Source organism: Peromyscus eremicus, chromosome 1, assembly GCF_949786415.1.
Source record: "Peromyscus eremicus chromosome 1, PerEre_H2_v1, whole genome shotgun sequence".
Lineage (NCBI taxonomy): Eukaryota > Metazoa > Chordata > Mammalia > Rodentia > Cricetidae > Peromyscus > Peromyscus eremicus.
The window spans coordinates 75225525-75243386 of record NC_081416.1 but is presented as its reverse complement, the minus strand read 5'-3'; the positions used below and the strand labels follow the sequence as shown (position 1 = coordinate 75243386).

The 17862-nt window shown below is 46.9% G+C and overlaps 1 protein-coding gene and 1 long non-coding RNA gene across 3 annotated transcripts; one reads left to right on the top strand and one right to left on the bottom strand.

Moving 5' to 3' along the window:
* Positions 1–1555: 1555 nt before the first annotated feature.
* Positions 1556–13006, bottom strand: LOC131913714 (uncharacterized). Its single transcript, XR_009379964.1, has 3 exons — positions 12853–13006; positions 3668–3717; positions 1556–1930 (listed from the first exon to the last, which is right to left on the bottom strand). It is a non-coding gene; the product is annotated as an uncharacterized LOC131913714 (long non-coding RNA).
* Positions 13007–13107: 101 nt separating this feature from the next.
* On the top strand, positions 13108–17862 carry Prr14 (proline rich 14). Of its 2 annotated transcripts, XM_059266517.1 has the most exons (11): positions 13108–13556; positions 13684–13852; positions 14497–14621; positions 14691–14880; positions 15416–15459; positions 15648–15757; positions 16111–16696; positions 16831–16900; positions 16976–17067; positions 17321–17392; positions 17482–17862. In XM_059266517.1, exons 1-11 carry the CDS (start codon positions 13534–13536, stop codon positions 17756–17758), a joined length of 1758 nt encoding a protein of 585 aa, XP_059122500.1. In that variant the 5' UTR covers positions 13108–13533; the 3' UTR covers positions 17759–17862. The 2 variants fall into 2 exon arrangements, with proteins under 2 accessions (XP_059122500.1, XP_059122496.1); XM_059266513.1 differs by lacking the exons at positions 13108–13556; positions 13684–13852 and having other exon boundaries at positions 14479–14621; positions 15552–15757.

Below are 17862 nucleotides of genomic sequence, written 5' to 3'. Positions count from 1 at the left end.
CAAGTTAAGGGTTGTTGTAGGCAGAGTTTTCCTGTCTCAGCAGTGCTCCTAAATAACCACACAAAAACTTAATAATAATTGTAAATGCTCGGCCAAAACTCAGGCTTATTCCTAAGTAGCTCTTACAACTTAAATTAACCCATTTCTTTTAATCTACATTTTGTCACATGGTGGTACCTGTATTAGCACAGCATATTCATCTCCTGCTCCTTCTGTGTCTGGCTGATGACTCCTCTGACTCCACATTTCTTCCTCCCAGCATTCTCAGTTTGGCTCTCCTGCCTAACTTTATCCTGTTCAGCTATAGGCCAGTCAGCTTCTTTATTAACCAATGAGAGTAATACATATTCACAGTGTACAGGATTGTTCCACAGCATTTCCTCCTTTTTGTCTAATTAAAAAAAAAGGAAGGGCCGGGTAGTGGTGGCGCACGCCTTTAATCCCAGCACTCGGGAGGCAGAGCCAGGCGGATCTCTGTGAGTTTGAGGCCAGACTGGGCTACCAAGTGAGTTCCAGGAAAGGCGCAAAGCTACACAGAGAAACCCTGTCTCGAAAAACCAAAAAAAAAAAAAAAAAAAAAAAAGGAAGGTTTTAACCTTAACATAGTAAAACTATATGTAACAAAAACAGTTATCAAGTAAGAATTACAGTTAAAATATTCATTTGCATTTGGAAAATTCAGAGAAAATACCCTATTATCTTTGTGAGTCTAAAGTTTTATACCTAATTTACCTTTTATCATAACTAAGGAAAACTTTAACTATGACTATCTAATCTTCAACTCTGTCAAAGATCCCAGAAGGGAGAAATGTTACCTAATGACAGGGACATCAGGCTGCCTGGACAGTCACCCAAACTTCTTCTGTAACATTGGGGCATCTGACTGTGGCTTCCAGGCCTAGTATATCTGACAGACATTTCTGTGAAGCAGGGAAATCTGAAGGACTGTCCTACCTTGTCTTGGCAAAGTTCGGCAGTTGCCTTTCTTGCATCCTGCTGGTCCAGTTTGGACAGTAACTGTCAGCAATTGAGGCAAGGGCAGTTTCTTTGCCCACATGGCTAGCTTTTGCCATCAAGAAAGCAAACTCCATATGGAGGTCTTTTTGATGCCCATCATCTTCTTTTGAAGTAAATTGGTGCTGCCAGGAGCAGACATGTCTCATTGTCATGAAAAGCCTTAGGTTATTAAAACATTTTAAATGCCATATTCTGTAGGTCTTTTGAAGTATTTGAAGACCATTTATCTATCTAATTATATCTGTTTATGACCTTGAAAATATACCTAACTTGACTATAAGTTAGACTTATAGTCATATAGATAACTAGTTATTAATCTGTATTTCTTAATATACATTATGTTTTTAAATGAGTTTCATAAATACAATACTCCAAACAAGAGTAGAAACATATATTTTAACAAAATTAACTTTAAATTTGTATTGATAAACCAAAATCCATACCAATGTAAAATATTTTGAGATTAGTAGTTGTGTTTTGGATGAAAGTAGATTCAATAATCCATCTCTTTATCTCACTTCTATATTATATCCCCTTTTTTTCTTTCACAAAGAGATCTTTGAATTTAACCCCTTTGTTTAGGTTTTTTTTCCTGACCATTATCGATAACAACTTGTAATCATCCTACCTTAAATAATAACAAATATCCATTACCAATATTTTGGGAATGTGGGCGTCGTTCTCTATACTACTTCCTGTTGTTTGAAGGTGCTAACATCTTTTGGGGGAACTTTGAAAAAATCAAGATAATTGTTAAATCTTGGCTGGAGTAGTCTATGAGGCTGGATCATCTTAGTCAGCAGCCTTGAAGCTGTTCCGGACGCAGAACTCACAAACTGCAACAGAGGCATTCTGAGATGTTCCATCATCTGGGCCATCTGTCTTTATTGGTGTCTGGTCTGGTCCCCTTGCTCTGAAAATACATAAACTTTTCAAGGTAACATACATATCTGCATTAATACAAGTATAGACTGTGCATTGTATACAAATCAGCCAAAGATTATTTTTTTGTTATGTGTTTGAGCAGGTAAAGTATACATCATGTGTCTTGTAGTTCTTCTAGATTTATTTCTTTATGTCTGTAGTCAGGAATTCAGGGGGTCTTCTGTTGCATGAATCATAATTGGTCTTAATTAAAACCCTGAGCCAGATATCAGGGTGAAAGCTGAAAGATCAGAGAAGCAGAGCAAGCCACAACCACCAATTCTTACCTCACCAACTCCTTAATCTGCAAGAGCAGGGAAAAGCCAAGTTCCTGTCTCCTCCCAGCTTACATTCCTTTCTCTGCCCAGTCATATCACTTCCTGTTTCAACCTTCCCAGTGCTGGGATTAAAGGTGTGTGATCCCAAGTGCTGCGATTAAAGGTGTGTGCCACCACTGCCTGGCCTCTATGTTTAATCTAGTGGTTTGTTCTGTCCTCTGATCTTTAGACAAATTTTATTTGTTCAAAATATCACCACAGTCTTCTTTGATGAAACCTGATCATCTTTAACCTAGAATGAATCCACAGCCTCCCATTTCCTGTGGATATAAAAGCAAAGCCTCTTCCCTAAAGTAACATTATTTTTGCTTCTTTTTTAAAGTCAAGACATTTTTTAAATATATAGGTTGGTTTAATCTAGCAGTTTCCATAATCCAATGTGTCTTAGAAGCTGCCATTCCTTCATTAGCAATCATAAAATCTAAAGACAACACAATAACATATAGAATCCAGACTCTGTGTATTTCCCAACTTTACATGGCTTTTTTCTTTTATATTACTTTACTCCCTTTTTAAGGTTTTTACTTTATTACTTTAAAGCTATATTTTTAATCTATGACTGTATAACTCTTTCTCTTCTCTCTCCCAAACCTATGTATATTTTTAAATACACTCTAACCTATTTAGAGTTTTTTTCTGTCTGGATTTGTCCTTACTGTATATCTGTAACCTTTTCTGTCTGCATGAGCAAAACCCCAAACTTGCCACGCAGCATGCTGGTGGCTCATGGCGGCCAGGAGATGTGTCTGTGTACCATGGCAGGCATGAGAGACATGAGCCTAGAAAGCCATGTTTGGCTCCGGATTTGTGTGTTTAGAACCTTTTTTTAAAACCTTCTCAGGTCTTATGTGTAGATACATGGCTGGATGTTGGTCACCATTTGTAGGCAGATTTTCTGTCCTGCCTTTCCAGCTACCAAATAATCAACACAGAGACTTCATATTAATTATAAAAGCTGAGCTATAATGCCAAGCTGCTTGCTCTGTGTCCTGGCATCTCCACTCTCCTTCCCAGCATTCCCTCTGCCCTGAAAATCCTGCCTAGCTATTGGCCATTTAGCTTTTTATTAAACCAATCACAGTGACATATATTCACACAGTGTAAAGGAATATTCCACAGCAAGTTGTTATTATTTTTGTAATCATTATGATTAAATACTTGACAGAAATAAGGGAGGATGAATTTATTTCAGCTCACAATTTCAAAGGATTTTGTCCATGGTGGCTTGGCTTCATGCACTTGGGCAGAACATTATGGAGGTAAAAAAATGTAGAAGAGGAGGCTGCTGAATTCACATCAGACAGGAAACAGAGAAACAGGAAGGGGCCAGGAACAATATATCCCCAAGGACCCACCCACAACGATCTACTTCACCAGCTAGGTCCTACCTTCTAAACTTTCCTGTAACAGGCTTTCTTTTGGGCCACCAACCAGCTCCCTATAAAGACACAGAGACTTAATATTAGTTATGAATGCTTGGCCTTAGCTTATGCTTCTCTCACTAGCTCTTATAACTTAATTTAACCTGTTTTCTCTTCATCTATGTTTTGCCTTGAGGCTTTTTACCTTAAATTCTGCATGTTCTACTCCATGTCTGGCTGGCCAGTGTCTCCCTCTCTTTCTCCCTCATACTCTCTTCTCTCTCTCCTCTCTTCTCTGTGGGGGCCAACCCCCACCCCACTTTTCCCATGGTACTCTTGAGGAGAGAGGGATGAAAAACTTGTAGATGGAATGATATGCCTAGCCAATGAGAGGAAAGACAGAAACACAGGATAGCTTCAGGAGGACCTGGGTCAATACCCAATGGCCCAGAACTTTATTCAAAAGGGCTTTTTATAACAATGCCCAGGGGCAAGGTAAAAGACCCCCCCCCCTTGCTAGATACAGCCAAGTGTAGACCCTTCCAAACACCTGGTACCCAGGCCCATGGTCCAATCACCCTCTTATGCAGTCCTTCTGGGTAAAGCAAGCTCAGATCTCACGAGGAAACCTCTGTGGGCTCCCACACTTCTCTTCTCTCCTATTTCTTCTCTCTGCCCACTAGCCCTACCTATCCCTCCATTTCCTAGCTATTGACTATTTGGCTTTTTATTAGAACAATCAGGTGCCTTAGGCAGGCAAAGCAACACATCTTTACATCATTAAAGTAATATTCTGCAACATAAACAAATATAATACATCTTTACATAGTTATATTCCACAAAACTTTCCAGAACCTGCCAAAATAGCACCACTAGCTTTGGACCAAGCATGCAACACTGAGCCCACAGGGGACAGTTCATATTCAAACCATAACAAGCTCTCATCAGTCATATGCCTGTGGCTGAGCAGGAGGGAGTTGGGGAAAGAAGTTGAATTCTGCATAGGGTGTATCTAATCCTATTTGTCACCTGTGCTCACACATGCCTATGAATGGCTGTAGGAGCCTCTGTGGCAGATGTACTGCCCGTGGTTAAGTCACCAGAAGAGCATCTCTCTTTGTTTATGAGCTGGTAAGGAAGGAAGTTTCCCAGCTTGCATAGTGAGTGGCCGATTATAGGCAATGGCGGCAATGATGGCCAGAAGGGAAGGTAGGTACAGTGGTACCCACAGTCTGCACACATCTGCATCTCTGCATGGACAGGCGCAGGTGGAAAATACAGCCAAAGTTGGCACAAGGTGAAGGCTGTCTGCGGTATGAGAAAGTGGCGCTGGACCAAGTGAACTCTCTGACAGAAGTGCCTTTTTCTTTCTTTTTTAATTTTTTTTATATTGTGTGTATATATGATGTTTGGGGAACAGTGCGTGTGTGGAAGCCTGAGGACAACTTTGTGGAGTTGGCTCTCCCCTTCCACCTTTCTGTGGGGTCTGAGGATCAAGTTCATGTCACCAGGCTTGCACGGCAAGCACCTGACCCTGAGCCGTGCTGCCAGCCTCTGTCTTCCTTTCTGAATAAACTGTCTCCATTACTAAAAATAAAGAAAAAACAGGGCCTTGGTGGAGGAGGTGTGTCACTGGGAGTGGGCTTTGATAATTCAAAAGCCTCATCAGGCTCAGTCTGTCTCACACTTGTGAATCATATGTGAACTCTTAGCTACTGCTCCAGCACCTTGCCTGCCTGCAGCCACACTCCCTGCCGTGATCGTGGACTAGTGGTAAGCAAGCCCCCAATTATAGGAGGCAGGCATGGAGTTTGTTGAGCTCACTGACAGGCACGAGGGGAACGTGGAATGTTAAACACATAGAGTTATTCATTCAAAGTAAGGAATTCACAACCTGTTACCTGCCCAGAAAGCTGGGGCAGATGTGGTAATAGCCTGGTGACCTTTGTACTGTGTGGCAGGAGACCACACCAGATCCCCAGACCCTTATCATAATAAGCTTGTTTTTCTCGATCTATAGAACCCATCTCTATGGAAGGTGTCACATACACTTCACAAAGAGTTCCTGTGTAGTCCCGTCTGATCTTTATTTAGCCTACTTTGTTCCTCAAGAAGATTTATGTGTGCTTTATTGTGCATATGGAATTAAGTTAATTATCATAGGAATGGTTGCACTAAATTGTACTGTGCTTAAACATACCTAAAGTAAACCACCTAAAGTAAACTACTCCAGGTCAGATTCTCTTAAGTTTGAAATAACACCAGCTACTTAGTTGTGTTGAACCAAGCTGGTTTCTTGCCTCTACTGGCTGTGTTGGTTGTAGAGACCCATGCATCAATAAATGCGTAAGTTGCCTTGGTCATGATGTCTTTTCACAGCAATAGAACAGTAACTGTTTTAGTTAGGGTTACTATTGCTGTGATGAAACACCATGACCAAAGCAACTTGGGGAGGTAAGGTTTTTTGTTTTGTTTTGTTTTGTTTCAGCTTATGCTTCCACACCATAGTTAATCATCAAAGGAAGTCAGGACAGGAACTCAAACAGAGCAGGGACCTTGAAGCAGGAGCTGATGCAGAGGCCATGGAGGAGTGCTGCTTACTGGCTTGCTCCTCATAGTTTGCTCAGCCTGCTTTCTTATAGAACCCGGGACCATCAGCCCAGGGATAACACCACCCACAATGGGCTGGACCCTTCCCCATCAATCACTAATTAGGAAAATGCCCTACAGGTTTGCCTACACCCTGATCTTATGGAGGCATTTTCTCAATTGAGGCTCCCTACTTTCTGATGACTCCAGCTTGTGTCAAATTGACATACAACTAGCCAGTAACTAAGACATTTCCTAACCTACTGATTGCAATAGCTTTGTAACTAGCTCAGACTCCAGAGCAGTGGCTCTCAGCTTTCCTAATGTTGTGACCCTTTAATACAGTTCCTCATGTTGTGGTGACCCCCAACCATACAGTTATATTTGTTGCTACTTCATAATTGTAATTTTGTTACTATTATGAATTGTAATTAAATATCTGATATGCAACCCCTATAAAAGGGTCAGTCAACCCCCAAGGGGTCATGCCCCACAGGTTGAGAACCATTGCTCTAGAGTATAAATTGTTTGCCCAAATGATTGTGCGACTGATTGGCAACAGTGTCCAACACCCTCTGTGTTGTTTTGGAGCCTGTCCTGGATCTTGCTCTGTAGACCAGGCTGGCCTTGAACTCACAGAGATCTGCCTGGCTCTGCCTCCCGTGTGCTGGCATGCGCCACCACCGCCCAGCCTCCAACACCCTTTCTTGGCCTGTGAGGGCACCAGGTACAATGTACATAGTGCACGGACATAAATGCAGGCATAAAATAAATAAAATTTTCAAAAATAAAGGCAAGATGGGCATGTTGACTCAGGGCTTAAATTCCAGAATTTAGGAGACTGAGTCAGGAGGATTGCCATGAGTTCAAGGACATCCTGGACAACAATGGAAGATGCTGTCTCAAAAGTAAACAAGTAAGCCAGGCTTTGTTAGTGGATTTTTCTGTCTCTCCTGCCGGCTCCTAAATCACGACCTAGAGACTTATTAATTATGAAAGCTCAGCCAATAGCTTAGGCTGGTTTCTAACGAGCTCTTATAACTTAAATTAACCATTTTTATTAATTTACTTACTGCCTCCTGGCTTTATCACCTTTACCCTGTATTGCATATGCTGCTTCCTCTGAGTCCCAGCATCTCCTCTTAACTCCGCTATTCTTCTTCCCAGAGTTCTCTCTGCCCCCCAAATCCTGCATAGCTCCTGGACATTCAGCTGTTTAAACCAATCCAAGTGACACGTATTTGTTGTTGATTTTGTGGGGTTTTTTTACTCTTTTTTTTTTTTTTTTTTGGTTTTTTCGAGACAGGGTTTCTCTGTGTAGCTTTGCGCCTTTCCTGGAACTCGCTTTGGAGACCAGGCTGGCCTCGAACTCACAGAGATCCGCCTGGCTCTGCCTCCCGAGTGCTGGGATTAAAGGCGTGCGCCACCACCGCCCGGCCTACTCTTTTTTTAAAATTAATTTATTTATTATGTATACAGTATTCTGCCTGCATGTGTCCCTGCAGGCCAGAAGAGGGCACCAGATCTCGTTATAGGTGGTTGTGAGCCGCCATGTGGTTGCTGGGAATTGAACTTAGGACCACTAGGAGAGCAGTCAGTGCTCTTAACCGCTAAGCCATCTCTCCAGCCCGGGTTTTTTACTCTTTTGGGGGCCCGCCATCCAGCTCCCAAGTAAATGCATGGAGACTTATTCTTATTTATGAATGCCCAGCCTTAGCTTGGCTTGTTTCTAGCCAGCTTTTCTAACTTAAATTATCCCATTTCTCTTCTAAGCTTTGCCTCTGGGCTTTTTACCTTCCTTAATTCTACATATCTTTCTTTCCTTCTTACTCTGTGGCTGGGTGACTGGCTCCTGGCATTCTCCTCTCCTTCTCCTTTTCTCACTCCTCTCTCTCCTCCCCAGCCTGGATTTCTCCTCCTATTTATTCTCTCTGCCTGGCAGCCCCACCTATCCCTCTCTCCTGCCTAGCTACTGGGCGTTCAGCTCTTTATTACACCAATCAGGTGTTTTAGGCAAAATAACACAGCTTTGCAGATTTACACAAATGCAACATAAAAGAATGCAATACATCTTTGCATCATTAAACAAATATTCCACAGCATAAACAAATGTAACACATCTTAAACTAATATTCCACAACACATATTCACAGTGTACAAAAAGATTATTCCACAACAAGGCTTGATCATGCACACCTTTAAATGATAATCAGACCCAGAGAGGCTAAGTCACAAGGAGGGCTCGAAGGGAAAAGAGAATAGATTTCGAGTGTGGGGCTGGGGGTGGGTGGGGATGGGATTAGGAGGGATTAGGTGCAGGGGAGGAATGGAGGGAGAGAGTACTGGGAGAGACAACTGGATCGGAAACTCCCTGGAATCTACCAGGGTGACCCTAGTGAAGACTCCTGGTAATGGGGGATATGGAGTCTGAACTGGCCATCTTCTGTAACCAGGCAAGGCCCCCATTGGGGGGACTGGTACACCACCCCAGCCACAAAACCTTCAACCTATTTGTCCTGCCTGCAAGATGTGCTGGGTCAAAGATGGTGCAGAAATGGTGGGAGTAGCTAATCAATGACCGGTCCAGATTGAGACCCTTGCCACGAAAGGGAGCCCACCCCTGACACTGCCTGGAGGGCCAGGACCCAGAGGCTGGACAGCCCAGAGACCTAGGATAGAACCTAACACCACTGACAAAAAAAAAAAAAAAAAAAAGTCAGTGAATGATTCCTAATGAGATTCTGCTGCACTCGTAGACCAGAGCCTAGCATAATCATCATCAGAGAAGTTTGATCCAGCACCTGATAGGAGCAGATGCGGAGACTCACAGCCAAACATTAGGCGGAGCTCAGGGAACCCCTCAGAAGAAGGGGAAGGATTGTAGGAGCAAGCCAGAGGTGTCAGGGACACCACAAGAACAAGGCCCACAGAATCAACTAACCAGTGCTCATGGGGGCTCACAGAGACTGGAGCAGCAATCAGAGAGCCTGTATGAGTCTGACCCAGATCTTCTACATATAGGTTATGGTGTCTTGTGGTACTAGCAGTGGGATCTAGGGGCTGTCTCTGACTTTTGTTTTGGTTTTTGGTTTTTGGAGACAGGGTTTCTCTGTGTAGTTTTGGAGCTGGGATTAAAGGCATGCGCCACCACCGCCCAGCTTTGTCTCTGACTTTTTGGAACCCTTTCCCTCCTACTGGGTTGCCTTGTCCAGCCTTGACAGAAGAGTTTGCGCCTAGTTTTATTGTAACTTGTTATGCCATGTTTGCTTGACATCCCTGGGAGACCTGCTCTTTTCTGAAGGGAAATGGAGGAGTGGATCTGGGGGGAACGGGAGGTGTGTGGAGGGGGTGATGGGAAGAGAGGCAGAGGGGCAACTGAGGTTAGGATGTAATATGAGAGAAGAATAAATACATGAATTAATTCTCTTGAAAAACTAATTTAAATCAATTAATAAATAATTAAATGGTTGTTGTTTTTGACAAAATCTCAATGTTCGTAAAGACTCAGAAGCCAGATGCTGAGGTGAAAGCCTGCTAGCTCAGAGAAGTAGAGAAAGTACCCAGCTGTCCTTCCTCCTCTTCTAACTTCCCAGAAAGAGACCTTTTTCAAACAAGCCGTACTCCTCCAACTCAATGTCCTTCCCTTCTACTTCCTGTGTGTCTCTCTGTCCTGACTCCCTCTTACTCTCTATGGTTTTTTCTTGTTCACTTCCTGTCAACTGGTTGCTTGCTCTGCCTCTTGATCTATAGTTGATTTTATTTAATCCTGCTTACAATAAACAAAAAGCTCTTGGATTAAAATTGTGTGCTAGGGCTGAGCCACACCACAACTAGAAACAGGTTTTTCCAGTGCAATCTCAGTGTAATCAAATATCCTGCAACAAATGGTGCCTTTAAAAAAAAAAAAATCCTGCTGAGGCTAAGACTGGAGCTATGGGCTGTGTAGCTAAGAGCACTTTCTGCTCTTGCAGAGGACTTGTGTTTAGTTCCCAGCATCCACATAGTGGCTCACAACCGTCTTTAAATCCAGTTCTAAGGATGTGATGCCTTCTTCAGGCCTCTGTGGACACTAGGCTTCTGTGGACATAGAGCACTTACATACATGCAGACAAAACATCCACATACATAAAATAAAAATCAGCATTTTAAAATATTACCAAAAGACGTTAGATACAAAAGACTACATTTTATGATCGCATTTGTACAAAAATGTCCAAAATCAAACTGTGTGGAAGGGGACAGGCGCAGGACATGGTGCACAGACATGCAGGCATGCAGAGCACCAATACTCCAGTGAGTCTTTATAAGGACAACAGCGATGGGGACCGAGGTGGCACATGCCTTTAACCCCAGCACTTGGGAGGCAGAGACAGGTGGATCTCTGAGATCAAGGCCAGCTTGGTCTGCAGAGCGAGATCCAGAACAGCCAGGGCTACACAGAGACCCTGTCTCGAAAACAAAACAAACAAAAACCCCAGCAATGAAAAAGAAAGTAGATGGCTTACTAAGGACCGCATAAGGGACGAGTGGGAGCAGTTATGGCCAAGAGGCGTGTGGTTTCTTCTGGAGGAAACACACTAAAATTGCAGTGGTAGTTTTGTCCTCAGAGACTATGCCGCTGAGGTGGCTCAGCAGGGAACGACACCTGCTGGCCAAACATGACAACTCGAATTCAAGCCCCCCAAATCCACACGGTGGAAGGAATGGACTCCCTCAAGTTGTTCTATGACCTCTCTGCACCTGCTACGGCATGCCCCGCCCCCAGTAAATAAATAACATTTAAGTTTTAAAAACCATTTATTTTTTCATTGTTCTCAAGGCTCTGGGGACTAAACACTACTTCATTGTGCATTTGAATGGGTGAATTGTATGATATGTGAATATTTCAAGAAAAGTATTAATTAGCCATATAGTGGTGCTTACCTGTAATTCCAGCACTTGGAAAGCTAAGGCAGGAGGATTGCTGTGAGTTTCCAGCCATCCTGGGCCCTGTGATGGCTATTCTTTGTTGTCAACTTGACTACATCTGGAATTAACTAAAACCCAAGTGGCTGGGTACACCTGTGAGGGATTTTTTTTCTTAATTAAGTCTTTTGAAGTGGGAAAATCCACCCTTTGTGGGGGGCAGGTTGAGACAGAATTTCTGTGTGTGGTCTTGGCTGTCCTGGAACTAGCTCTGTAGACCAGGCTGACCTTGAACTCACAGAGATACACCTTGACTCTGCCTCCCAAGGGCTGGGATTAAAGGTACGTGTCACCAGTGCCCAGCAATAAGTTCCAGGAAAGGCGCAAAGCTGCACAGAGAAACCCTGTCTCGAAAAAACAAAAAAACAAAAACAAAAAACATACTTTTTAAAAAGTAATTTTTTTCTTTAAAAAAAAAAAGTGAGCAATTGAGGAAGACACCCAACAATGGTTTCTGGCCTCTATATACACATAGCAACAGACAGACAGACAGACATACACACACACTTGGCCCGGTTCGGAACCGGGAATCCTAGGGAAGGCAGGGGCTTCGGTTAGGTGGTGAAGGCACATTCATAGTGCAAAACGCCAGTCAATGCCCGCTTCTTCCCCACCCACAGTCCAGCTCCTAATAAAGGTCTGTTAGTGCAGGCTCTCCAAACATTAGGATTCTATTCCTTATCATTTATTCCTAACTACCTGACACCCTCCACAGGACAGGCTCCTCTTCGAAGGGTTACTTCCGGGAGCCCAGAATAGAAAGGACACTGGACCTGCTCCACCGGGCAACCTCAGGCTGGCTATTGGTCTCCTGCAATGGAGCCTCTACTGAACCTTCCAGGCGGCCTGCAGCCGGGACTCTAGGAAGAAGTGAACATACACGCCAGAAAATGAGGCTACTGCATCCAGCATTCTCCCCACTTAGGCTCTGCCCAGTCTCTCCAGAAACTGAACAAGCCAGAGGACGCACCGGCCCTAATCGTTAACTTTGGATCTTCAGGGTTCACGCCCCTCTTTTTCCCTCACTCCCAGATCCTCAACCCCGAGGAACCTAAGAGAATGGGAATTTCTCACGTCGTCGGCACTCGATGTTTACTGGCATAGGAACAAGAAAAAAAACACGGAAGAAGGTTTTCAAAAGGTGGAGAAACTGTAGCTTCACTACAGTTGTCCGAATATATCAAGAAACCTGTCATAGTAGTTGACCGCTGACCGGTCTTTGAAAAATGACGCTATTCGGTCGACTGGTGCTCCAGCCTTACTGCCCTCAATTACAATGGCGGTGCGGTCCCAGTTTAACTTCTTGCCCCTAGATATCATGGCCGCCTGGCGGTTTCACGTAGTTTCTCCTAACCCCGGAAGACCGGGGCCGGCGATTGGGCGGTGCCCAAGACACAGAGAAGAAGGCCTCTGACGGTTGGACAGAGCTGCGTAAGCCTGGTTTTAAAGAAGCCGGAGGTGGGAGCTGTCGAAAACCCGGGATCCTTGGAAAGCTGCGGTGAGCGGCGCAGGGGAGGGGTGGGAGTGGGGGGGGGACCGGGCTGGAGAGAGGGCAGAGAGGCGGGCGGAGAAGGAAACGTTTGAGCCATCTGGTCCCGGGCTTCCGAGAACGCGGGGCGGGGATCTAAGCGGGGCGGGGGCTTGGGGTGGGATGTTACCGGTGGGCTGGACCTTCCGGGATTGGAGTGAATGGGGTATCGGTTTGACAGTGTGTACCCCGGAACCCGGACTGAGTTCGTTGATGAGCTTGGGCCTCCCCCGAGTGGAACTTAGTTAAGACGAAGCTCACAGTGGGAGGAGGCGAGTCGCGCGGCTTCTGATTGGAAGAACCGCACTGTAGGATTCTTTCCACAGAGATCCAATTTAGGCGATCTGGTGGGAGGGAGGGAGGGAGGGAGGGAGGGCTGTTAGTATGTGGAGCAATTCTGGAGCCCTTGCTTGGCGGGGCCGGGATCACCGAGGAATCTAGCGGAAACGGAGCCTCCCAGGGCCGGGATCCCAGCGGATCCCTGAGAACCTCAGAGAGGCATCTACAGAGACAAAGGTCTCAGGAGCCTCGAGCCGCGGAAGAGCTGTGACCGCCGCAATTGAGTCTCGGCAGGTGCCAGGCAGGGCCCGAGTGACCACGGCGGCTGCAGCGGGAGGACCCGGCTCCGAGCGGCCAGCTGGGGGCGCCCTTCCAAGGAAGGGCCTGTAGCCTACCGGGAGCCACAGGCGAACCATGAAGGGCGGAACCCCGGGGGAGGAGCTGGATCTCATTCCCCACTCCCCTGTTCCCCCTTTACCCCAGGCTGCAGCCTGGGATTCCCCAGGGACTCCCCGGAACCACCGCTTTCCCCATGGACTTGCCTGGGGACTCCAGGTGAGAGCGCACCCCGCCCGCCTGCCTGTCTTAAGCCCGGGACACAGGGATCCTGGCGGCTGTACCCGACCACTACAGAGCCAACAACCGGTTCAAGCAACTGTCTTCTACTTCTTTCACCCTCCAGCCCTTCTAGACAGTCAAGCCTGTGCCGCCAGCCCCTAGCCCGAGCATTATGGGAAGCCAGGAGCCCGAAAAGACCGAGGCTGCAGCCTTTGGGGTCCCCTTCGCCCCTGGAGAAGGCCTCTCGGCGGGTCCTGGCCGTGGTGCTGGAAGACGTCATGACTCCAAACAGGGTGAGCCCTTTAACTTAAAGACCCCTCTCTCTCCCCTGTCCTCCACCCCCGCCCTGGTCCCTACTAAAGTTAGACCAGATCTCTAAGCCAGCGATCAAGGCAGTCTCCTTAATGCAAGACTTCTGTATGATTCTGGGGTAACTAGTGTGTCTGTCCTTCCCTACCCTCCACTGAGCTGGAACCATATCCTACTAAGTAGGAATGAGAAACTCTTCTGACTGCCCTGTGCCCCGGGAAATACGCTGGTGGTCTTTGGCTACATGATAGGAGAAGACGGTCACCTCTTTTTCCATTTCTTCAGAGCCTGGGTTGAAGATTAGATCATTTACACTTTACACCTGTATCTCCTGACTCTAATATCTCACCCCTAATTCAGCCCAAATCACTTCCTTTAGGGATCTGAGTGAATTCTAGCCAAAATCCGTCTCCTCTGTGACTAGGGACACTGAGACACAGAAGATCCTGTCCAGTTGGCCCCATTCCATTACTTTGCTCTTTGTTGTCTTGTCTTATTGAGACAGGGTCTCACCTTTTAGCCCAGGCTGACCTGGAACCCCAAATCCTCTTGGTGTTAGTCTCACAAGTGCTGGGATTGTAGGCATGAGCCCAGCTTGGCTTCCTTTTAATGACTCTTCCTCTCTTAGATCCCCCTGGCATACCAAGAGGACACGTCCAGCTCAATGAATCCCAACAATCATCAGGATTCTGTCTGCAGACAGTCACCTGCTTTACTGGGACCCCAGCAGGTCAAGTGGGACTTACAAGCCAGGTGAGTGTGACATGGAAGGGGATAAGCTGAGCGCAGCTGAGCCCACTGATCTTCCTGTTCGTTCTCTAGGCCTCCTGACCCACTGCATTTGTGCCGAGAACCCTTGAGCCGCATGCACCACTCCTCTCCCACCTTGAGGGTGAGATCAAGGGCAGCCCCTGGCCCGGAAGAGAGCCCTTCACAAAAGACAGACCAGGTCACCCAACCCACCCTGGTGGTGGTACTGGAAGACATTGCCAGTCCCAGACAACCAGCTGAGGTATAAGAAAGTATGATGAAGATAGCGGGGTCCAGCTAGGGCAAGCATGAGGCTGGGGGTGGATTTCTGTAAAGCAGGACAACAAAATTTTTAAAATAGTTTATTTTTATTTTTTGTGCACTGTTGTTTTGCTTGCATATATGAGAGCAAACTGGAACAGGAGTTAGACAGGTGTGAGCTGCCATGTGGGTGCTGGGAACTGAACCTGGGTCCTCTGGAAGAGCAGCAGTGCCTCTTAACTGCTGGGCCATCGCTCCAGTCCCCTTCCCCCCGTCTTTTTAGACAGGGTTTCACTATGTAGACTTGGGTGGCCTAGAACTTGCTGTGTAGACCAGGCTGGCCCAATGTACAGCCTGCCTCTACTTTTCAAGGCTTGTGCCACCACCCCAATGACAACATTTTATGTGCTAGACACTACCTGGGTCTTTTCTGTACAACCAAACAGATATCTGGGGAATGGGTGAGGACATGGGAAGCTGGGGAAGCCAAAGATGGCTTCCTGCTTTTTCATAACACCTCCCCTGTTTATATCCAGGGTTTTGCTGAAGATAGGCCCAACTTCATTGTCCCAGCACAAAGGTAAGAGGGCTCGCGGAGGGATTATCAAAGCTATCATCCAGATATCTCTAGCTGGGGGCATCAGGAGTTACTTGTCTACTCCTTCCTTATAGCACCTTCAGGAGCCTTAACGGCCAGGGGAAGCACTGGCCTAGGAGGGAGCCGGACTTGGAAGCACCCCCAACTCTTACTTTGTCCCTTCACCCCAGAGCTGAGCCTGTGACAAAAGTTCATCAGCCAATGCCTGCAGCCAGAGAACTAGAACCTCCATTCCAGCCGTCCACTCTGCCTGCTGACCCTCCAGAGAGCCCACTACCAGGTACAGACTTGAATAGAGGAATAAGACTCAAAAGTCTGGAGTAGCCAACGTGAGCTTAAAACATCAGGGGCAGAACTAAGGGTGGGACTTAACCCCTTCCCAGGGCAGAGCAGGATGTACAAAAATGGGATTTGGACCTCAGGGACTTGAGGGGTTCTTGCTTTGCTTTGCAATACTGGGGATCAAATCCAGGGTTTAGCGAGTGTTAGGCAATCCTAATTACAGGACTTTAGGAGCAGGTTCACTCATCTAGAGACAGGTTAGTGTCTGGGGAAGAGACTGAGGCTTGTGAGGTGGTGCTTAAATCACCCAAGGGTGAGGAATGCCCACCTGTGACCCTCTCCTTTCCTCAGCCCCAGATCCTGCTCTGGAGGCCCCATTGACCCCACCACCGTCCAGCCTCTTACGCCCCCGTCTCAGTCCCTGGGGCTTGGCCCCTCTCTTCCGTTCCGTCCGATCCAAGCTTGAGAGCTTCGCTGACATCTTCCTCACGCCTAACAAAGCACCACAGCCTCCACCCCCATCACCTCCCATGAAATTGGAGTTGAAGATTGCTATCTCAGAGGCTGAGCAGTCCAGGGCTACTGAGAGAATTGCATCTGTCAGCCCCCGGCCCCCTATCCGCCAGTGGCGGACTCAGGACAATTCCCCAGCATCTGTCCCTAAGTTATCTCTGGGCCGAAGCTACTCCTGCCCTGATCTAGGGCCCCCTGGCCCAGGTAGCTGTACCTGGCCTCCTGTTCCATCCCAGCCAAGCCAGTCCAGGCCCCGGAGACATACAGTGGGTTGTGGGGAGATGGCCCGGATCCCACCACCTCCTCGGCCCTGTCTCCGGAAAGAGGTCTTCCCTCTAGGAGGAGTGGGAGCCTCATCCTCTCTCACTACATCTTGCTCATCCACTGCATCCACTTCCTTCTTCTGCGAAGCAGCAGAACCCAGGTAGTGCTCTCGATAAACCCTTCTGGAAGCCTTGGCCACAGCCTGAGCCCGGCCTCCTTTGCTCAGTAACCAGACAGAGACGGGTGCATTGCTGTGTGTATTCTCTTGTCCCTGACTGTTGACCATCTCTGCAGATTGGGTTCAACCAAGGGGAAGGAGTTAAAAGCCTCAAAGGACAAGGTGTTTTCTGACCCAGAGACCAAGGTAATGAGTAAAGAGACAGGAGCCAGCTGAGGCCTGAGTCCAGGCCTTTCTTTCACCCTCTGTCCATTTTTGCAGACCATGGGAAAGGTTTCTAGATTCAGAATACGGAGGACGCCTGTCCGTCTACAACCAAACCTTACACCAATGGGGCTGCCCCGACCAGTCAGGTGAGAGGCTCAGAGAGCAGGGAGCCGCCTTGACAATTCCTATTCCTGAAGGATGGCCTTGTCTCCTCTCAGGGAGTGTAGTCCAGCCTGGAAGATTAAGTTTAGCAAGGACGTGGCTTGTGCTTATAACTTCTCAGATGTCACTTCTGACTCTTGCGTGGCCCAGAAACTGAAATTCAGTCAGACTTTACCCGTGCCTTCTCAGGGTCTCCCTGCTCAGGGTTTCTCAGTGCCCTCTGCTTTCTGCTTCCAGGTTAAACAAGAAGGAGTTCACTTTGGAAGAAATTTATACCAATAAGAATTACCAATCGCCCACAGCCAGAAGGTGAGAAACCTGGAAGGTCTGAGGGTAGTAGAGGGCTGTTTGGACCCGGGAGCATGCTGGTAAACACTTCTCCTCCCTGCCTGGCCCAGGACCTTTGAGACCATCTTTGAGGAACCACGGGAGCGCAATGGGACTCTGATTTTGACCAGCTCTAAGAAACTCCGACGGGCTGTAGAATTTCGGGACAGCAGCCGTCCTCGGTCCCGTCGACCATCACGAGGGGTCCGCACTGCAGCTGGCAGGACCCCTACTCCCAACCAGGCACCCAGTCAGGATGTGGGACCTCTGCTGCAAGAACGGCTGAAGGAGCTAGATGCCTTGCTCCTGGAGGAGGAGATAGATAGGAAACATCCCTGTCAGCTCTAGGAGCTCCAACTGTTTGTCCATCCATCCTTCAGGGCGGGGGTAAATCTCTGGATCAATTGTATTTTTTCTCTATATTTCTATAAAGTTTTCAATATGTTTCTGAT

What these genes read in the sequence shown, in the direction of transcription:
- Prr14 (XM_059266517.1), top strand. Translation starts at nt 13,534, where the DNA reads ATGGACTTGCCTGGGGACTCCAG. An exon ending in GTCCCAGACAACCAGCTGAG is followed by an intron (nt 14,881 to 15,415) that starts GTATAAGAAAGT and finishes GTTTATATCCAG; the next exon opens with GGTTTTGCTGAAGATAGGCC. An exon ending in TTCATTGTCCCAGCACAAAG is followed by an intron (nt 15,460 to 15,647) that starts GTAAGAGGGCTC and finishes CCTTCACCCCAG; the next exon opens with AGCTGAGCCTGTGACAAAAG.